The following is an 18,846-nucleotide window of genomic DNA, read 5'->3' on the forward strand; positions in this document are numbered from 1 at the left end:
TGTAACTAGATAAACATTGTATCTGATTGTAACTAGATAAACATTGTATCTGATTGTAACTTGATAAACATTGTATCTGATTGTAACTAGATAAACATTGTATCTGATTGTAACTAGATAAACATTGTATCTGATTGTAACTAGATAAACATTGTATCTGATTGTAACTAGATAAACATTGTATCTGATTGTAACTAGATAAACATTGTATCTGATTGTAACTAGATAAACATTGTATCTTATTGTAACTAGATAAACATTGTATCTGATTGTAACTAGATAAACATTGTATCTGATTGTAACTAGATAAACAGTTTATTGAGAGTAAAATGTTCTGCTTGAATTCAACCCTAAGACGTGCGTCACCCTGTGCTGACTGCACCACTCGTCCCACACTGATGTCGCTACTTAAGTAGTTAACTTATATCAATTGTGTTCTGTGGTCTTCTCAACCACTCTAGGCCAGGTACAGGCGGAGAAACATGAGGCAGCTCTTTACACAAAAAGCCAACTGGCATGCCGTGTATGTTGCCAGATAAGCTGGTCAGTGGTGTGTTGATGTCCGGGTGAGCATCAACCCAGACCAAAGCAATTTCTTCAGCAACCCGGGTGTGGCCAAAGACCGAGCCGAGGACTATGCTATGATCCCCACCCAGCAAGAGAACTTGACACCCCCCCCCCCCCCCGAATAGATGCCTAAAAGAAACTCCCGAAGAACGTCTACCGCCCACCGAACCAAACATAATGTATTTAGAAAAAAAAAATATTTTTACCAAAACAGGTCACATATTCATCCGATGATTTTCGCGCCACAATGATTTAAAACAACACAAAATTTTTTGGTGCAGGGAATTATTTGTATACGGAAGTGATAAACCAAAATAAAAAGTTAATCCTCTACCACTGATGTGATGTTTCATAATTTACCCGCGTGTAATTCCTTTACTCCGACTGTCCTGACCTACTGTTTGCTGTAAGAAAGAAACACGTGATGCCATGATGATACTACGGCGGTCCACCAACCGGCTCCCCATAAAGCCGCCAACTGTGTCTCACGTGACCAAAGCTATCACATCAGGTGCTGCAATGGCAGCCAGAGATCTAGCTTTAAAGCGACTGCAGCTACAGATTCAAGGCCACGGTAATTTATATTCATTTGCTTTTTTCTCCTGAACAGATCTACATGGATTATTGTATAGATTTCTAGGTGTTCTCGTATAAAATATGGATATATCTAATACTATCAAACTAAAGTGTAAACTCAATTATCTCTAGCAAATAATTGAGGTTTGTACATACAACTGGAACACTTAAGCCAAACACCAGTCTTATTTTTTTTCTAGTTCCACGATTCTAGTTCTCATATTTATTACAATTTTCTTTAATGTAGGTCTGTAGGCCGTTTTGTACTTGAATTATATTTTATCAAACTGGAAATGGTGCAGACAAGAAAAATAATCTAAACAGTTCTACTTCCAGATCCATCAAAGAAAGTTCCTAGAGTAGGTATTTTAGGGGCTCCACTTGTACATGGGCAGGTGAGAAACATTCATCAATTTACGTAACACTTCAGACAATTCTATACTTCTAAATAGTAATGTTAAAAGCCTATACTCGTGAAGGATAGCATGCACATCTTTCAAAACTTTTCTTGCTTGCAAAAAATAAATAAAAATAATTGTTTAATCAGCCACTGAATGGGACAAAGTCTGCACCAGAACTACTACGTAGGGCCAGGATCAACGAGAAATTAGAGAAAAAAGGTAGTCTACTTTTACTTTATTTTATGATTGTAACAAATCTATTCATACTTTTAGTAAGATAATGTTCTAAATGAACACTCTTAAAACGCCACTGTAAGATAACCCTGTAATAGAATTGGATATTGAGAAACATAATATTACACATTACAAAACACAAAACAGACAGTATGTGTGAATACTGAGAAAAAATGTGCATGCAATTTTTACATCGATACTGCTCTGGCAACAAAATGAATTTTTTTAAAAACCCCACAGAAATAAGTTGATCTAGATTTCTATAGTTTAAATCATGAAAATATGCGAGAGGCTCATAATGCATTTTAGCAAAATATACGATCAAATGTAGGTGGTGTAGTCTTGGATTTTGCTGACCTCAAGTAATATTTAGTGACCTCAAGTAATATTTGGTGACCTCATGTAATATGTGGTGACCTCAAGTTATATTTAGTGACCTCAATTAATATTTAGTGACCTCAAGTAATATTTAGTGACCTCAAATAATATTTGGTGACCTCATGTAATATTTGGTGACCTCAAGTAATATTTGGTGACCTCATGTAATATGTGGTGACCTCAAGTTATATTTAGTGACCTCAATTAATATTTAGTGACCTCAAGTAATATTTAGTAACCTCAAGTTAAATACGATCAAATGTAGGTGCTATAGCCCATGACTTTGGTGACCTCAAGTAATATTTAGTGACCTCAAATAATATTTAGTGACCACAAATAATATTTAGTAACCTCAAGTTAAATACGATCAAATGTAGGTGTTATAGTTCATGACTTTGGTGACCTGAAGTTTACAGTGGAATCAGACGACGGTGAAATTATACCTGGCTGTAAATTTGCCAAGACCGTGGGGAAAGCAAATCACCAGGTAAATTCTCAGGTTGATTGCCTGACTAATTAGCTCTGCCAGTTGCATCACCTGATCCTTTATTAAAGATTTCTCAACTTTTCAACCTCGATCTTTCTTCTCCAACTGTACCACGTGGTACAACTTCTGTGCGTACATTGTTTGGATGTTGGTGTGAGCTGGTGGCATAGCTTGTAACGGGAATTTTTTTTACCCAAATCTTTCAAGCTTTTTAGATCTTTACTTTATAAATGTCTCCCTCCAGACGGGCTTGTCTCCCTCCCCACAACCTGTCTCCCTCCACACAACCTGTCTCCCTCCACACAACCTGTCTCCCTCCCCACAACCTGTCTCCCTCCACACAACCTGTCTCCCTCCCCACAACCTGCCTCCCTCCCCACAACCTGCCTCCCTCCCCACAACCTGCCTCCCTCCCCACAACCTGCCTCCCTCCCCACAACCTGCCTCCCTCCCAACAACCTGCCTCCCTCCCCACAACCTGTCTCCCTCCACGCAGCCTGTCTCCCTCCCCACAACCTGCCTCCCTCCCCACAACCTGCCTCCCTCCACACAACCTGCCTCCCTCCCCACAACCTGTCTCCCTCCCCACAACCTGCCTCCCTCCCCACAACCTGTCTCCCTCCCCACAACCTGCCTCCCTCCCCACAACCTGCCTCCCTCCACGCAGCCTGCCTCCCTCCCCACAACCTGTCTCCCTCCACGCAGCCTGTCTCCCTCCCCACAACCTGCCTCCCTCCCCACAACCTGCCTCCCTCCCCACAACCTGTCTCCCTCCCCACAACCTGCCTCCCTCCCCACAACCTGTCTCCCTCCCCACAACCTGCCTCCCTCCCCACAACCTGCCGCTCTCCACGCAGCCTGCCTCCCTCCCCACAACCTGTCTCCCTCCACGCAACCTGCCTCCCTCCCCACAACCTGCCTCCCTCCCCACAACCTGTCTCCCTCCCCACAACCTGTCTCCCTCCCCACAACCTGCCTCCCTCCCCACAACCTGTCTCCCTCCACGCAGCCTGTCTCCCTCCCCACAACCTGCCTCCCTCCCCACAACCTGCCTCCCTCCCCACAACCTGTCTCCCTCCCCACAACCTGCCTCCCTCCCCACAACCTGTCTCCCTCCACGCAGCCTGTCTCCCTCCCCACAACCTGCCTCCCTCCCCACAACCTGCCTCCCTCCCCACAACCTGTCTCCCTCCACGCAGCCTGTCTCCCTCCCCACAACCTGCCTCCCTCCCCACAACATGCCTCCCTCCCCACAACCTGCCTCCCTCCCCACAACCTGCCTCCCTCCCCACAACCTGTCTCCCTCCACGCAGCCTGTCTCCCTCCCCACAACCTGTCTCCCTCCCCACAACCTGCCTCCCTCCCCACAACCTGTCTCCCTCCACGCAGCCTGTCTCCCTCCCCACAACCTGCCTCCCTCCCCACAACCTGCCTCCCTCCCCACAACCTGTCTCCCTCCACGCAGCCTGTCTCCCTCCCCACAACCTGTCTCCCTCCCCACAACCTGTCTCCCTCCCCACAACCTGCCTCCCTCCCCACAACCTGTCTCCCTCCACGCAGCCTGTCTCCCTCCCCACAACCTGCCTCCCTCCACACAACCTCTCCCTCCACACAACCTCTCCCTCCACACAACCTGTCTCCCTCCACAATGTTCTGTCTTGGGCTAGCTGCTCCCACGTGTGTTCTTTTATGTCAGCCTCGGGTCTTGTTAAATAAAGAAAATGTATGTGTATGTACACTGTCTTATTGTTACTACATTAAATTAAAACTTATTCCATACAATATATTTTACTTCTTTAAAATGGATATTCTTTGACTAGTGTTTAGAATTCCAGACAATAGTCGTTTATTCTCATTTGAAATATGACACGCTATTTACTGTGAGTAGCTCAAGAATTAAAATAACGGACATGATACTGATTGCTATGTCACCTCACAAACACCCACGATGCAGAAATAAAGTCAAAACGGCTTTTCTCGTGGTAATTCTTGAAAAATATGCTATTGTCTACGTCATTGTTTTCTAATTCATTATAATTTTTTCAATAACGTTTCAAATTAATCACAGCTTAACAACAAACATGATCATTGATATTGAAAACTTGAATATCATTAATACTAATATACTCATAAAAAAATTATTATTTATCAATAATAAAAAGGTGAGCCTACCAGCCCATGACTTAAAGGGATTCATATTAAAATGAATTGATATTTTGTGTTAACAGATAGCCAAAAGCGTGGAAAGGGTTCTCAAATCTGGGTGTCAAGTTCTCTTGCTGGGTGGGGATCATAGCATAGCCCTCGGCTCGGTCTTTGGCCACACCCGGGTTGCTGAAGAAATTGCTTTGGTCTGGGTTGATGCTCACCCCGACATCAACACACCACTGACCAGCTTATCTGGCAACATACACGGCATGCCAGTTGGCTTTTTGTGTAAAGAGCTGCCTCATGTTTCTCCGCCTGTACCTGGCCTAGAGTGGTTGAAGCCTTGGTGAGTGCTAGTAGAACAAAATGTCTTTAGAAAAATTGCCATAATATTTGTCATAACTTTTACAACTTAGTTGAGATTTTAATATTTTCAAAATTAGGAATATCAAATGTATCTAGTTCACATTTTGTGTAAACTATAAATGTTTACCAACTAAAATATTTTCAACGATTCCAGCATCAGTGCCAAAAATATTGCGTATATTGGTGTACGATCTATAGACCCTGGAGAAAAGTAAGTTCTGTACGTGGTAAGTACCTGCTCTACTGGCCCTATTTAAACATTACCTAGTTAAAAGTTTCAGTAAAGCTAAAATTCAGTCTCAGAGAAAATTTGAGATCATTATCCCTTGTGTAAATTAATGATTAAAAAACTTAATTGTTTAAGCATTTAGTGTTTTGGTCATTGGAAATTGAAATTACGGTATACTTTGTAATACATGATCACACACGTTCAAAAAGCCATTGCAATAAATGTGATAATAATTTTCCCACGTATCTAAAAATGTAATTATGTTATGACTAAATTTTAAAAAAATTGAAAAAGGTAATATTCAATTTATATTTCTTTTAAATTTGAAGAAAATTCTTGAATGAATTGAACATTTGCGCCTATTCTGTGGAGGATATACAAGAATTAGGAATGGACTTTGTTATTCAAACAGCTTTACATCAAATTGATCCCATGTAAGACATGTGTTCACAATATTTAAAGTCATTTGAAACGATTAAGCACAAATATGACATTTTTTTAAAAAAACCACTATATTTAGCATCTCTGAATCCACTCAGCTTGCTGCGTACCTGGCAAACAACAGAAGAAGTACCAAGAAAATGTTAAATTATGGCAGTTCTCGGATAAATGCATTACCTTTGTTTAACAAAAATCTTACATAGTTTAATTTTAAATTAGTACAGAAAATAATTTTAAACTTATAATTTGAGATCCCATGAGCTATTTTATAGTTAAAAATACCAATGTCCTGTTTTCAGGGGCGTGTTACCAATTCATGTGAGTTTTGATGTGGATGTTTTCAGGGGCGTGTTACCAATTCATGTGAGTTTTGATGTGGATGTTTTAGACCCAGAGTTGATGCCTGCAACTGGAACACCCGGTAAGACAGTCTTGTTTGTTGTGAGGTAAGAAAATGGCTGACTCAGTCACCTCATGCTGGTGGGTTGTTGATACTAAGTAAAAATTAAAACATGTTGACTTACTTTATTTAATTTAGTTTTTAAAACATGTTCATTTTTATTGGCCATTACAAATCAATATCTTGTTAGGTAACAAATTATCTAGAACTCTACGTCTGTTTGAAATTGTTTTACTTTATAAAAGATGCATTCTTATCAAGCACATTTGGTACAACGATATTTGATACGAATCAAAGTTAATGTGTCTGTTGCTGTTACTTGTGCTTATCTGGGAATAAGATAAGATTAGTAATAGTATGAGTATGAATAACCTTCATGAAACGTGAAAGGGGAGGTAAGCAGCAGATATGGTAGTCAGACAAGAGTTGTTGTTACTGTTTCTGCAGAAGAAACTGTACCACTATTTGTTAAAGTTAAGGCAAACACGTAAATGATATAAAAATTGTTCATCATGCGTGGGTGATTTATACATTTTAGTTAGTATCGGCAACAGCCCAATTTTTTAAACATCATCTACCCAGCTCTGATAGTCATTACGCAGTGGCGGAACTAGAAAAAAAGGGCTCCCCCGCAAAGAAAAAATTAGGGCCCCCTATTTATATATATATATATATATATATATATATATATATATATATATATATATATATATATATATATATATAATATCTATATCCTAACTGAGTAATTTAGTCTACTTCATTGCAATATAAAACCATACTGAGAGAACAATCCAGACAAATTTGGTCCAAACTCATCTTAAGCTAGCAACAGGTATATACACTTCTAAACATGCTGGTCAAAAATATATAAAGACGTAAGCTTGATTCGTGAATGGTTTCTCGCGTTATGTTTATTCTTTTCATTTTTGGCTTTTATAATATCAATTTTGAAAACATTGATTTTTATAGCTATACCATTGTTTATTACGTCTTATTTAAATAATAATTCAGAGAATTTAATTGCTTTTTAATATACATAGTACAAAACTATTTAAATGAGCTTTGTGGGCATCCCTATTTTAAAGAAGGGCAGTAAGTCATGGAAGTAGTGTGAATGTTTGCCTACCTTTCAAACTATAGCTCTTGTAGATTATAAAATATTTTTCTACGCAACAATCTCTGCTATAGTAGAGCTGTTTTTTTTTTTGTTTTTTTTTTTTACAAAACCACTTTTAAGATGCATGAAAAACATAATATTTGAAAAAAATATCATTGTTTTTTGGTCGGAACTGGGCCCCTAAACGTCCTGGGCCCCCCCGCATTGCGGGGTCTGGCGGTATGGTAGTTCCGCCCCTGTCATTACGTTTGTTGAAATGTGCAAGAATATTCAGTGTAGGTGTACAATTTCTTGAATATTGTATACTTCAGGTATAGCTTAAATTCTATTTATATTAGTCATAATTAGTTAACAGTTTACTATTGAATAACAGTTGAGAGAGGTTTGAGCATTGAACAAGCAAGGACATTGGCTACAGCTATTTTCCACACAGGTAGTGTAATATTTTTATTGTATTTTAGAAGTTTTTTGGTTTAATACAATAAATTGTGGATTGAAACTACAAAACAGTAAACTGCAAATAATTAGTCTTGCTTGCTAATTGCTTTTTAATTGGTTTAGAGGTTGTCTAGATGTAAATTTTTCAGACATCTCAAATTTAAAGCTTTGATGTTTTGACTTAAAACTTTGGCAATTTATGAATTATTTCTAAAACCTTAGGCCGGCTTGCACTTTTAGAAGTTGTAGAACTAAACCCAATGCTGGTTTCTACTGCTGTCAGTAACTGGTGCGCTGATGTTGCTGTTGACATCATTCTCCGATGCTTGCGGGGTAAACGTAGACAGGCAGCCACACAGTTGAAGACATTACCACAGGATAATTTACTGGTACATTGTATGAGAGAAGATTAAATTCTTGGTGGAACACAAGTGGTTTTATGTAGTGGCTTCTTGTTTTACAAAAATGTTGCGGTTTGTAGTGTAATACAATGTTTACCAAGGTGCTTTAGATTGTTTTGTATCCACCCAGTGGGAACAGAAGGGTTGGAAGATAAACACTCAAGTGTCTGATAAATCTAGGTCACGGAATGTTGCTAAAAATATATAAAGAAGTGGATTCTTCAGCTGAAGTAGTCACTTAAATATACAAAAATGTGAGGGTTGAATCTGAAGATTTTACTATTTAAACTGTTACATCTGTTTTAATTAAACAAGATGTATGACCAAATTATGAAATTGCTTTAACCATAAATGCAAAGATACAGAGTTAGATTTAAAAAAAACTGACAATTTTTCAGGCAAAAAATGTTTAATCAAAACCAAAATTTGTAAGATCAAAAACAAATATCAAATGTAGTTAGCCTTAATATCAGAATATCCATACATTTTAAGTGCCATCTATCAAAATAAAGATAAATGAAATATATTGCATCTTTCAGTAATCTTACCAGTATACTTGTATAAAATATGTTGCTTGTTAAATTAAAATACTCAAGAGATCTGTATGAATAACAATGGGCTGTATAGAAGCTTTTATAGAAAACCTAATCAAAGAAAGAAATCTAAATTTTACACACAAAAAAGTACAATTAAAGTACATAAATACAGTACTACATCAATCACACAAGAATTAGTCAATAAAAATCAAAATGGGAACTTCGGTACTATCATGGTTTTGACCTTTACAAAGTATTGCTTTAATCAGAACCAGTCATATTGAAGCCACTCATGGTGATTCAAATCAAGTAATTCAAGCTGAGGAGGAAAAAATAAGATCATGATTCTAGGCTGTATTGGATTTTATTAGTTATTTTCATACAATCTTTTCATAAAATTACTTGTGCACATTTATTAAAGCAACCTCACTACAATAATAAGGGCTGCTCTGCATACATGTAAAAAGTATAAAATAAATCTATAAAGATTAAAAAGAGGATCAATCTGATAATTCAAGTTAAACTTACTGGAGATGCTGTACTGCTACACAGAAAAGAGCTCAACTCTTCTTGGCTGCATTGATAGCCAGAATTATCTTTTGCATCTTTTCATCGCGATCAACAAAACCATCACCATTCTAAAAAAATTAAATGAACATGATTTAAAGATAAAATTTGTGAGAAGTAGGACATACTTTAATCCTGTCCCAACTTTTACTCATTTTTACTACCAAACAGAACAAAAAAATCTTGTGTATCACTCTGACTTTATCATGAATTCACAGCTGGGTGAATACAGAATTTCCTAATAAAGACAACACTCTGGATAGTTAGAAGTCTTTGCTTTCCCATTAAATTTAAATGAGCCAAGTTGGAATAAAATTGTGTAAAATTTAAGATCATAGCCAGAGAATCCTGGCGAGTTACTTAAGGCTCAGTCTTCTATATGGGTGGGGTTGAGGCCTGTTATGAGTACTTTAATTAGAAAGAATTGTTTTTTAGCCCTACCCAAAATCTGAAACTTAAAGATTAAATTTAAGCCTTAGGAATCTTAGACTTTTAAAGCATCAAATAAAAATTAGTTAAACTTAAACCAGCAAGAGGTAGGGTTAGTTTTACACTCAAAATATATTCTACCTGATACTTGTGTAGGACTAGGTGATAATGTATGATCTCCACAAGTATTAAATTCTCATCTGTAACTAGCTGTTTGGTAAGTTGCAAGTTACAAGCCTACTTTGATATGCAGGACTAAAATCACCTTTGTTTTACATTCACTTATGTGAATCAAATTACCTTCTTTGTTACACTCAAATATGTAAAACAAATTACCTTCTTTGAATGGATAAGTTTGCCATCTACATGAACTTCAAAAAAGCCAGTAGTAGTGGGTGTTGCCTCTGAGGTCTGGAAATTATTTTAGAGAAATGATGTGCACATTTTATTACAGCCTTTTCAAATTTAGTTTAACTAAAATGTACCAAAATAAAAGGGTCTAAGCCTGATGTAAAGCATGTCATATTGTCCAGGTCAAGCTAAGCTCAAAAACTTCAAGTTTGTTCAGACGAGGATGTGTTCAATAAATTCAGCTAAAGATAACATTTCTAAGATTTTCTTTGGTAGCAATTCAATCAAATTTAACATTAAATAGAGTCATAAAACTCAAGTAACCTACTTTGTTGCAAATGGAAAACTTATCAAAGAAATTCTAAGAATATCAAACACTAATTCTACGTAATGTCTGTATTTAAAATGTCCACCTGTATGTATAATAAAAGTTTACACCATGGCGATGTCAGACTTACCACTTCAACATCTCCAGGTTTGCAAGTATCAAGCAAGTCTTTTTTGAATGCTTTAAACTGAAAGAGATTAGAGGGGATTCACTTAATGTAATGATGAAAAAATATCGTAAGGAAGTCCTAAAAATCCAGTATTGCTATTTTTATTTTGGAAGTTACTGGTAATTTACTTTTTAAATAATTAAAAATGATAAACCGATAAAATTATACAGCTTAAATAACTTTTATAGGTGCAAAAATGGTGCTGGGACTAAATTGCATTTAGAGTAGAATATCTTATTTATAAATTATCGAAGTATGATAATCACTTACCCTGGAGCTGTAACCTCAGGCCCCACTGGAAAAAAAAAAGAATTAAAACCTGTTAGCACAAGCTATAATCTGAAATTTTTTAAAAATTTACTCATACTTTATACTTCCTACTGGGTCAGACAATACTTTTCCAAAAATAAGGCTCTGTGTCATGTTAGTAGTATTTTAATATTTGTTTTGTTAGGGATATGCTTGGACATTTGTTGGGGCCAGTGTGAGGGCATTCTTTAAGGACCTAGATTGGAGTAAATATGAGAACAAAATCCATTTGGGTTAATCAAATGGTTTTATTCTCAACTTCATAAAATTCCATGACAATGCATTACCTCTCTCCTATACCAGTCTCAACCCTTGACTGCCATCCGCATTCAACCTTACACACCTTGTTACCCTAGCTCACAACACACCCACCATCACTTGATCAGTCGCCTCCCTTGTTCCACTCATTCACTCCAACACACAGACAAGTCAACACACCTGGACTCGACACTGTCTAACAATACAACAGTAAGGGAATACATTCACTCCTTTCATACATTTCACACATCACCACATACCCTCCATCTATCCTTAGCAGATACAATCAGTGGGTTTTTATAAACATTGCTAATATATAAAAAAATATTTTAAGAATTATTTCACATCAAGTGTACATTTCAACAAATCTAATCCAAAAATTATCTAACAAGAATAATATATGAAGCATCTGCTGAGTGGGCTACACAATAGCTTTGTTTTTTAGCTTCTTTTAATTTAATGGGTTTTATGTCCTGTTGTTTATCTACTGTTAGAACTTTGTCAATTTGGAGGAATTAAATTATGTCTTCAGCCTGCCTTGATTTTTGAAGTTTCTAACCACTTCAAAAATTTTAAGTCTTACAGTACTAACACATACATTTTAAAATCTTTAATCCTGGTGGGAAGCCAGTATTGGAACTTTTTCTTTAGGAGTTTTTGTTGTGTAGATAAAACTTGAGCAATGTTTCTTTAAATGTCTGTTTGTCCATTTGTGTTACATCTATAGGTGATGTGTGTAATGTAGGTGCTTTAGGAACATTTCTCCAATGGTCTATCAAAATGTGCAGGATTAAATTTTAGTAGATTTTCATAAGCTGTAACTGAAGATGTTTTGGGGAATAGCTCCACTTCCAAATTGTAGTAAGTGAATATGAGCTTATAGATCCATAATCTAATATAGAGTATGCCTATTATATTATCCATTAATCTATTCTAGAGTGTAGAGACTATAGGACACTTTACACCACTATCTTTAAGTACATTCTAAGTAGGCCTATAACTTTAGGTTAGGACTATAGGCCTACTTTTTAATTTAGCTAAAGTGATGCTGTGGTGATCAATTTGTCTAAATTATTACAAAATTAATAAAAGAGAATCGGCTATAGACAGACTATAGTCTTATATCTATAGCCTAATCTTAATCTATCATCTGTATACTAGTCGAAGGACCTAAATAAACTAATTATAATCTAATAGCATAACAAAAAGGGACCTAAAATTAAAAGGGAGAATTTCCATACCTGTGTCCGATAATAGAATCTTTTAAAAAAGTGGTGTTAGGTTACTGGTAGTTAACTAAATACACACATTGCTGGCTAATGTCAATGCTAACCATGTACCCTAACCCCAACCCTAGTCCTACCAAACGCCTAACCCTTATTTCTAACCAATAATATTGGTTGAGACAGACTTCAATACTCCTAACAAGTTAACAACCCAACATACCTATTTTAAGGAAGAGTCTATTATCGGACATCGGTAGGCCTATCTAAAATCATCCCATAAAAATTTCCAAACTGGTTGTGGTTAGGCCTAATTAATTAATTATTAGGCCTGATTAAGTAATTAAAAATAGGCTCCTCTATTTGATAGTTTGATAAAAAAAATTATTATATATAATATTATATAATATAGGCCTATTTTATTACTATTACTAATAGAATTTCTATGCCCAAAGTTGGTTACAACTTCCATGTAGCATTGGTTGTTGTTAACTTACCAGTATATAACATGGACCTTCACAACCATTTTGTGCTGTTGTAGCTACTTGTTACACTACAAGTAGGGAACTTTTTACCTCGAAGTATCACTCGTCAAATATGCTTACTTTTTTCCCACCTGAACCTATGGAGGTTGCTTAGAATAGATGCAATGCTCTCCTGCCAACAGTAGCGGCACGAAATAATTGCTTTAACGATTTTCCCAAAGCTAAAAATACCCGCCACTCTCGTGTTCACGATGAAAAGCATAACGTAGCCTACTTAACTTAAGCTTGGCAAACCGTCAAAAAAACCTGGCTAAACCAGTGACTGCGCTTCAGCGGTTCCCACATTTTCAAGTTGCTGTTATTCATTTTTTTATTGGTTTTTTTTTACTAAGCACTCAAATATCCAATTTAAAAACAACTGTTTGCCTAACTAGCTTTAATCGAATCATGGGCTAGTCTTAAAAATTACAAGCCTTCGCTACCCATAATTAAATCGGGGTACTATAACTTATAGTAGGGGTCATCCATAAATGACGTCACGCTTTGTCGATTTTTACCTCCCCCCTCCCCTCCGTCACACGTCGTCACAAAAAAAGCCAGACCCCCCCTCCCCTAAAATGACGTCATACCTCAGCCTGCAAACCCCCTCAAAATAGCTGTTGAATTTTTCTTAAAACGTCGATATTTTTCCAAAATCTTGTCAGAACTTAGTCACCATAGAGTATTTTGATCAATTCCTATTACAATTTATTAAAAACGTTTTAAAACGCGAAATAACGGCTAAAACTCGTTTTCTAACGTTGCTTTTTATAATGCAAAAAAGTGACGTCACACCATCTGATCCCCTCCCCCTCATCACACACCGTTACAAAATTACGTATCCCCCTCCCCCCTACGAGTGTGACGTCATTTATGGACGACCTCTAGGCTAAAAGAATAGCAGAGTATCGTCCTTATCATTATCAAGTAGCCAATTCATTTTGCCATGTGTCAATATGAGTGATCGATATTAACGCCATAGCTCAAACTCTTGATACATTTCACGTTAACTAAGCAACAGGAGCCCACGGTTAAACCGGCGCAAAACTTACAACAGTTCCAGACTGCTAACCACCCCGAATGTCTTAGGCTCGCATTCCTTGCTCGTGTCTATGGGGCGTCCTTGAATCATTTCAGCTCTGATGGGAACCTGAAGCAAAGGCGGCTGAGCATAGTGATGACCACACTATCCCTTTGTATGCCGAGGTTATTGAAATAGATTGTCTGTGTATCTTTGGCACAAACGGAAAAGGTGATGATTTCAAATAAAAATATAAATAAAACAACAAACACACATATGTTTAATTTTAAACAGGGATATCACCGCTGCAGTTTTTCAATTTACGAATATGTCATTGAAAACATGTAGATGAATCAAATAATCATTTCATTTGTTGTTATTGTTTTTATGATTACAAAGCTTTTTATTCAGCTTTCGTGGGCTAATAATTTACTAATACTTCGAATAAGGCCTAAATAGACCTACTAGATATATGTAGAATTTTAGTGTTCAATGCGCACGCGATGATATAATATGTGAGAACAGTTCACAAATACCCGAGTGAACGTTGTTCATGATATTCTCAAGTAACAAGACGTAAACGCGTAACATTAACATCACGTATCTTGTTCAGTTGTTCGGCTGCATGGGCTCGTAAGTGTAGGACATATGATTTTAGTTTTTTAATGTTTCAGACCAACACACTCCCTGCTTCTGAGTATTATTTAGGCTACTTTAATTCTATATTCTTCGTAGAACGTGGTCTTGTTAGTTAAAGCGTGCACAAACACGTTGCTTAGTCTAGTCCCCCCCCCCCCCCTGTTAAGATCAGGCATTTAGAAATAAAACATATTTGTTATGGCAAGTGGCCAGGTTTTTATTCTAAGCTTATTGATTGCTTTTCTTGTATTTCAATTCACCTTGGTCTTTTTTTAATATAGTTGTAACATTTGAAAGGTAGCCCACTAAAAAAAAACGGCTGACTCATGTAAGCCCAATGACCAACTTTACCAAGGACAAACAGGCACCTGACACGGATGGCTACCCCTACTTCAATTTTTTTTCCTCCGCGTAAAAATCATGAATTTAAATTAACTTTCAAAAACGTGCGCTAGGCCAACAGAGGTTAGGACTACTAACCAACAGGCTACCTATAAATAAATACTATTAACGTTCGATAAAGTGTTTTTAATTATTCAAGCACTGTCTTTAGCAGTGGACCCCGTTCTGCAAGTCTGATCACGTGTAAGGTTTTATAGGTACATTTTTCTCTATTGGTCTACAGAGTCACTTTACCATAACCCCCCCCCCCCTCCCCAACACACACATCCCACTTCAAAACTTCCAATCCAACGGGTAGTCGACAGACAAAAACTATTCATAGTAGGCCCTAACTCTTATAATAGCCAGATTTTATAATGCTGGAATGTCAAGGCTGATCGTTACATAACGCATTGTAATTTTAAATAGCTGGAGCTATCGGCACGTATTTAGTTGTTTTTTTTTTTAACGACCATAAATAAAAGGGGCTATTAATAACTTACCAGAGTAACATTTACGACTATTTAATTCATGCCACTTTTTAAAAATTTTACCAACTAAAGGCCTACTGGGATTTATTTATTTTTGGTGCCCTAATTTATTTGAGTACCAGTTTAATCTATTAGGCTACACAGGCGTACTAGCCAAAGAGAGAAAATGTTGACATTCTTATTCCAAGTCACATTTCCACACTCAGTTTTCCACGATACACGCAGTGTTTCTTCCAGACTTTTTTCTCCGGGGGGGGGGGGCTCTTAAAATTGTCGGGGGGGGGGGGGGGGTCAACATTTGTAAAAGTGTATGTTTACTACATAAAATCCATCTCGTTCGGGGGGGGGGGGGGGGGGGGCGGTAGACTTTCTTCGGGGGGGGGGGGGGGGCTTCCCCTGGAAGAAACTCTAGTTACACGCTTTTGACAAACGTCAGAAGCCATCCACAATCCTCAAGTGAGGGACATCACGTACTTGGTCCGTTTTAGTCGACGGCTCTTAGAATTACTCGATTCCACCCTAGAGTCATAGATCAATCCAGAGGGAGGATTCTGTCAGCCGTGTTAACTTGCAACGTATGGCCTATTGCTTCAGTAAAGTGTAGACTTTACTGGATGGCTGGAATGTGACACAAAAAAATGTGTGATATGTCACGGCTTTATACTATTATCCGCTTGCAGCCATCTCCTACCAGTGTTTCTTCCAGGCATCTACAGCCCCCCCCCCCCCCAACGAAATGGAATGAAATGAAATGATATAGAAAATATATACTATAATAGATTAGGAATACACAACGGAGATAGAAGCCATCAGCATGTAGCCATCTTTATTTAGTTAACCGGAAGAGGAACAATGATAGATAAATACAAGGGACATCACTCAATAACAACATTATAAATATAACTAATACAAGAAGAGTGAGTTCCCCTGACCTCACAAATCCCAATATGTTACATATACTGTTACCAGTGCCCCCCCCCCCCCTCCCGCGGGGAGAAAGAAAAAAGTCTGGAAGAAACACTGCCTCCTACAAAGTGATGTGTGTAACTTGACTTTGTCGGGGGACCTTTTGAATACGAAACTAGGTTTTGATATCAGCAGACTACAATAAATAAAAAGTTATAGGGAAGCAATAGCCTATCTATATACATATGTGTATGTATCTATGTGTGTGTGTATAACAAAAATTAAATTTCCCCACCTGAATTTTTTAAAGAGGCCTACTTTAACTGCTTTTTTTAAAAATATTTATTATTTTAAGCGTGTTATGTAGGCTATTCTAGTTATTACTTCTGGTGAAGCTGTTTTTAAGAAACGATCAGGGGAATCTAAGCACAATTTCAAGCTTTACGTACGTGATTTTAAAAATCCACCACGGCAGTTCAGCCTAGTCAAAAGAGCCTTTGATAAAATTACAGCATAAATACAGCTATATGCTATAGGGCCAGCATCCATAATAGTGATAATTCCATATGACAAACGGCCATCGTTTATCTGGCTCCCGACAAAATAAGTCCTTTCATCAAAGCCCACAACAGCCGATGTTGCACTCGCGGTGGCCGGAAAGAACCGCAACGGAAAAAAGCGCAACGGAAAAAAGCGCAAAACAAAAAGCGCAACGGAAAAAAGCGCACACGGAAAAAAGCGCAAAGAGAATAAAGCGCACACAGAAAAAAGCGCAAAGAGAAAAAAGCGCAAACAGAAAAAAGCGCAAACAGAAAAAAGCGCACACAGAAAAAAGCGCAAACAGAAAAAAGCGCAAACGGAAAAAAGCGCAAAGAGAAAAAAGCGCACACGGAAAAAAGCGCAAAGAGAAAAAAGCGCACACAGAAAAAAGCGCAAACAGAAAAAAGCGCAAGCGGAAAAAAGCGCAAAGAGAAAAAAGCGCAAACGGAAAAAAGCGCAAACAGAAAAAAGCGCACACGGAAAAAAGCGCAAACGGAAAAAAGCGCAAATGGAAAAAAGCGCAAACAGAAAAAAGCGCACACGGAAAAAAGCGCAAACGGAAAAAAGCGCACACAGAAAAAAGCGCAAAGAGAAAAAAGCGCAAACGGAAAAAAGCGCACACAGAAAAAAGCGCACACAGAAAAAAGCGCAAACGGAAAAAAGCGCAAACAGAAACAGAAAAATGCGCAACCAGAAAAAACACAACGAAAAATGTGCAAAAGAGAAATTTAGTACAAAGACCATATGGACTAGATGACACATTTATACATGACTGTTAGGGCTGCTGTGAGAGTGTCGTGTTTGATCACGTGATCTGCTACCATTTAAAGCGTACCACTACCATCTGCATTCCCATCACGGAGGTTGTTAGGTGGGTAGTTCATTGATCCTGTTGAGCCCTACATTACATAGTTAATCAGTTTAACAATGTAGCTGCCATTGGAGTAGGTGTAAGTCAAAGCCTGATGTTATTATAAAACTTCATCTCTCTTTGTTTCTTTATAAAAAGGATATGGAAGGTTTTTTAAGGTATTTTACTGAAATGTTTACCGGACGAATGCAAAATGAAATAAACAGCCATAGCTCTTCTGTTATATAGGCTACATGCAGTGTTTCTTCCAGACTTCCCCCCCCCCCCCCTCAAACTTTCGATTGTACCCCCCCCCCCCCCCAAACTTTCGATTTGCACCCCCTCATACTTTATATATATATATATATATATATATATATATATATATATATATATATATATATATATATATATATATATATATACCGAGGGTCTATGGGGGGGGGGGTTACCCCCTGCCTACGCCACTGCATATAAGTATTCGCATAGATTTAGAGTAGCGTCTCTTTTGTTTACATATTTTCATTACCCTTCAAACAAAAGTCTATTTTAGTTATATTGAGATTAAAGAATGTAAATAAATAGTATACACAATTCTGTAGAATAGGAACGATTGGGAGGGAAGTGACATTTAGCGCAGGAAATTTAGGGGTTAGGTAGGGTATAATAAATGGTGGGGTTAGGAAAGTTAAGAGAATGCTCTAATAGGCAGTCTATGTCTCTTTCGTACTTTCGTGTTGTTTTATTGTCGAACCTGTCCTCACCTCACATCACAACAGTTGGGTGACGCTTACCGTGTAATGTTAAAATAAATAGCATGTAATTGAGTTAGTTCGAAGTGAGTTTTCATACAAGCCCAACGCACTAATTAAGGTTGTCGCAAAATGTAACATATATGTCAATGATGTCAATGAATTTTCATTTTAAAAAAAGTTGTCTAGTACAGTTTACGAAACTTACGAACTTCGCCGATACTTTTTTGGTGGGTAGATTGGTAAGTATGTAGGCGGGTAGGTGGGTAGGTGGGTAAGTGGGTAAGTGGGTAGGTGGGTAGGTAGGTAGGTAGGTGGGTAGGTGGGTAGTAGGTAGATAGGTAGGTGCGTCATGATGTGAAAAAAATATTAAATACAACATTGTT

General features: G+C 37.6%; 1 protein-coding gene and 1 long non-coding RNA gene across 2 annotated transcripts; one reads left to right on the forward strand and one right to left on the reverse strand.

Moving 5' to 3' along the window:
• The first annotated feature begins 996 nt into the window (after positions 1 to 996).
• On the forward strand, positions 997 to 8,206 carry LOC131946777 (arginase-1). Its single transcript, XM_059307705.1, has 10 exons — positions 997 to 1,141; positions 1,480 to 1,538; positions 1,691 to 1,763; positions 2,534 to 2,643; positions 4,872 to 5,137; positions 5,312 to 5,368; positions 5,716 to 5,820; positions 6,172 to 6,248; positions 7,721 to 7,780; positions 8,008 to 8,206. The coding sequence occupies exons 1-10, from the start codon at positions 997 to 999 to the stop codon at positions 8,196 to 8,198; spliced, it is 1,143 nt and encodes a 380-aa protein (XP_059163688.1). The 3' UTR covers positions 8,199 to 8,206.
• A 372-nt stretch (positions 8,207 to 8,578) lies between these two features.
• LOC131946812 (uncharacterized) lies at positions 8,579 to 13,046 on the reverse strand. Its single transcript, XR_009387797.1, has 6 exons — positions 12,854 to 13,046; positions 10,837 to 10,861; positions 10,528 to 10,584; positions 10,055 to 10,129; positions 9,251 to 9,360; positions 8,579 to 9,041 (listed from the first exon to the last, which is right to left on the reverse strand). It is a non-coding gene; the product is annotated as an uncharacterized LOC131946812 (long non-coding RNA).
• Positions 13,047 to 18,846: the final 5,800 nt, after the last annotated feature.

This window comes from Physella acuta, unplaced genomic scaffold (genome assembly GCF_028476545.2).
Source record: "Physella acuta isolate Inbredline_101_S28 unplaced genomic scaffold, ASM2847654v3 ptg000571l, whole genome shotgun sequence".
NCBI lineage: Eukaryota > Metazoa > Mollusca > Gastropoda > Physidae > Physella > Physella acuta.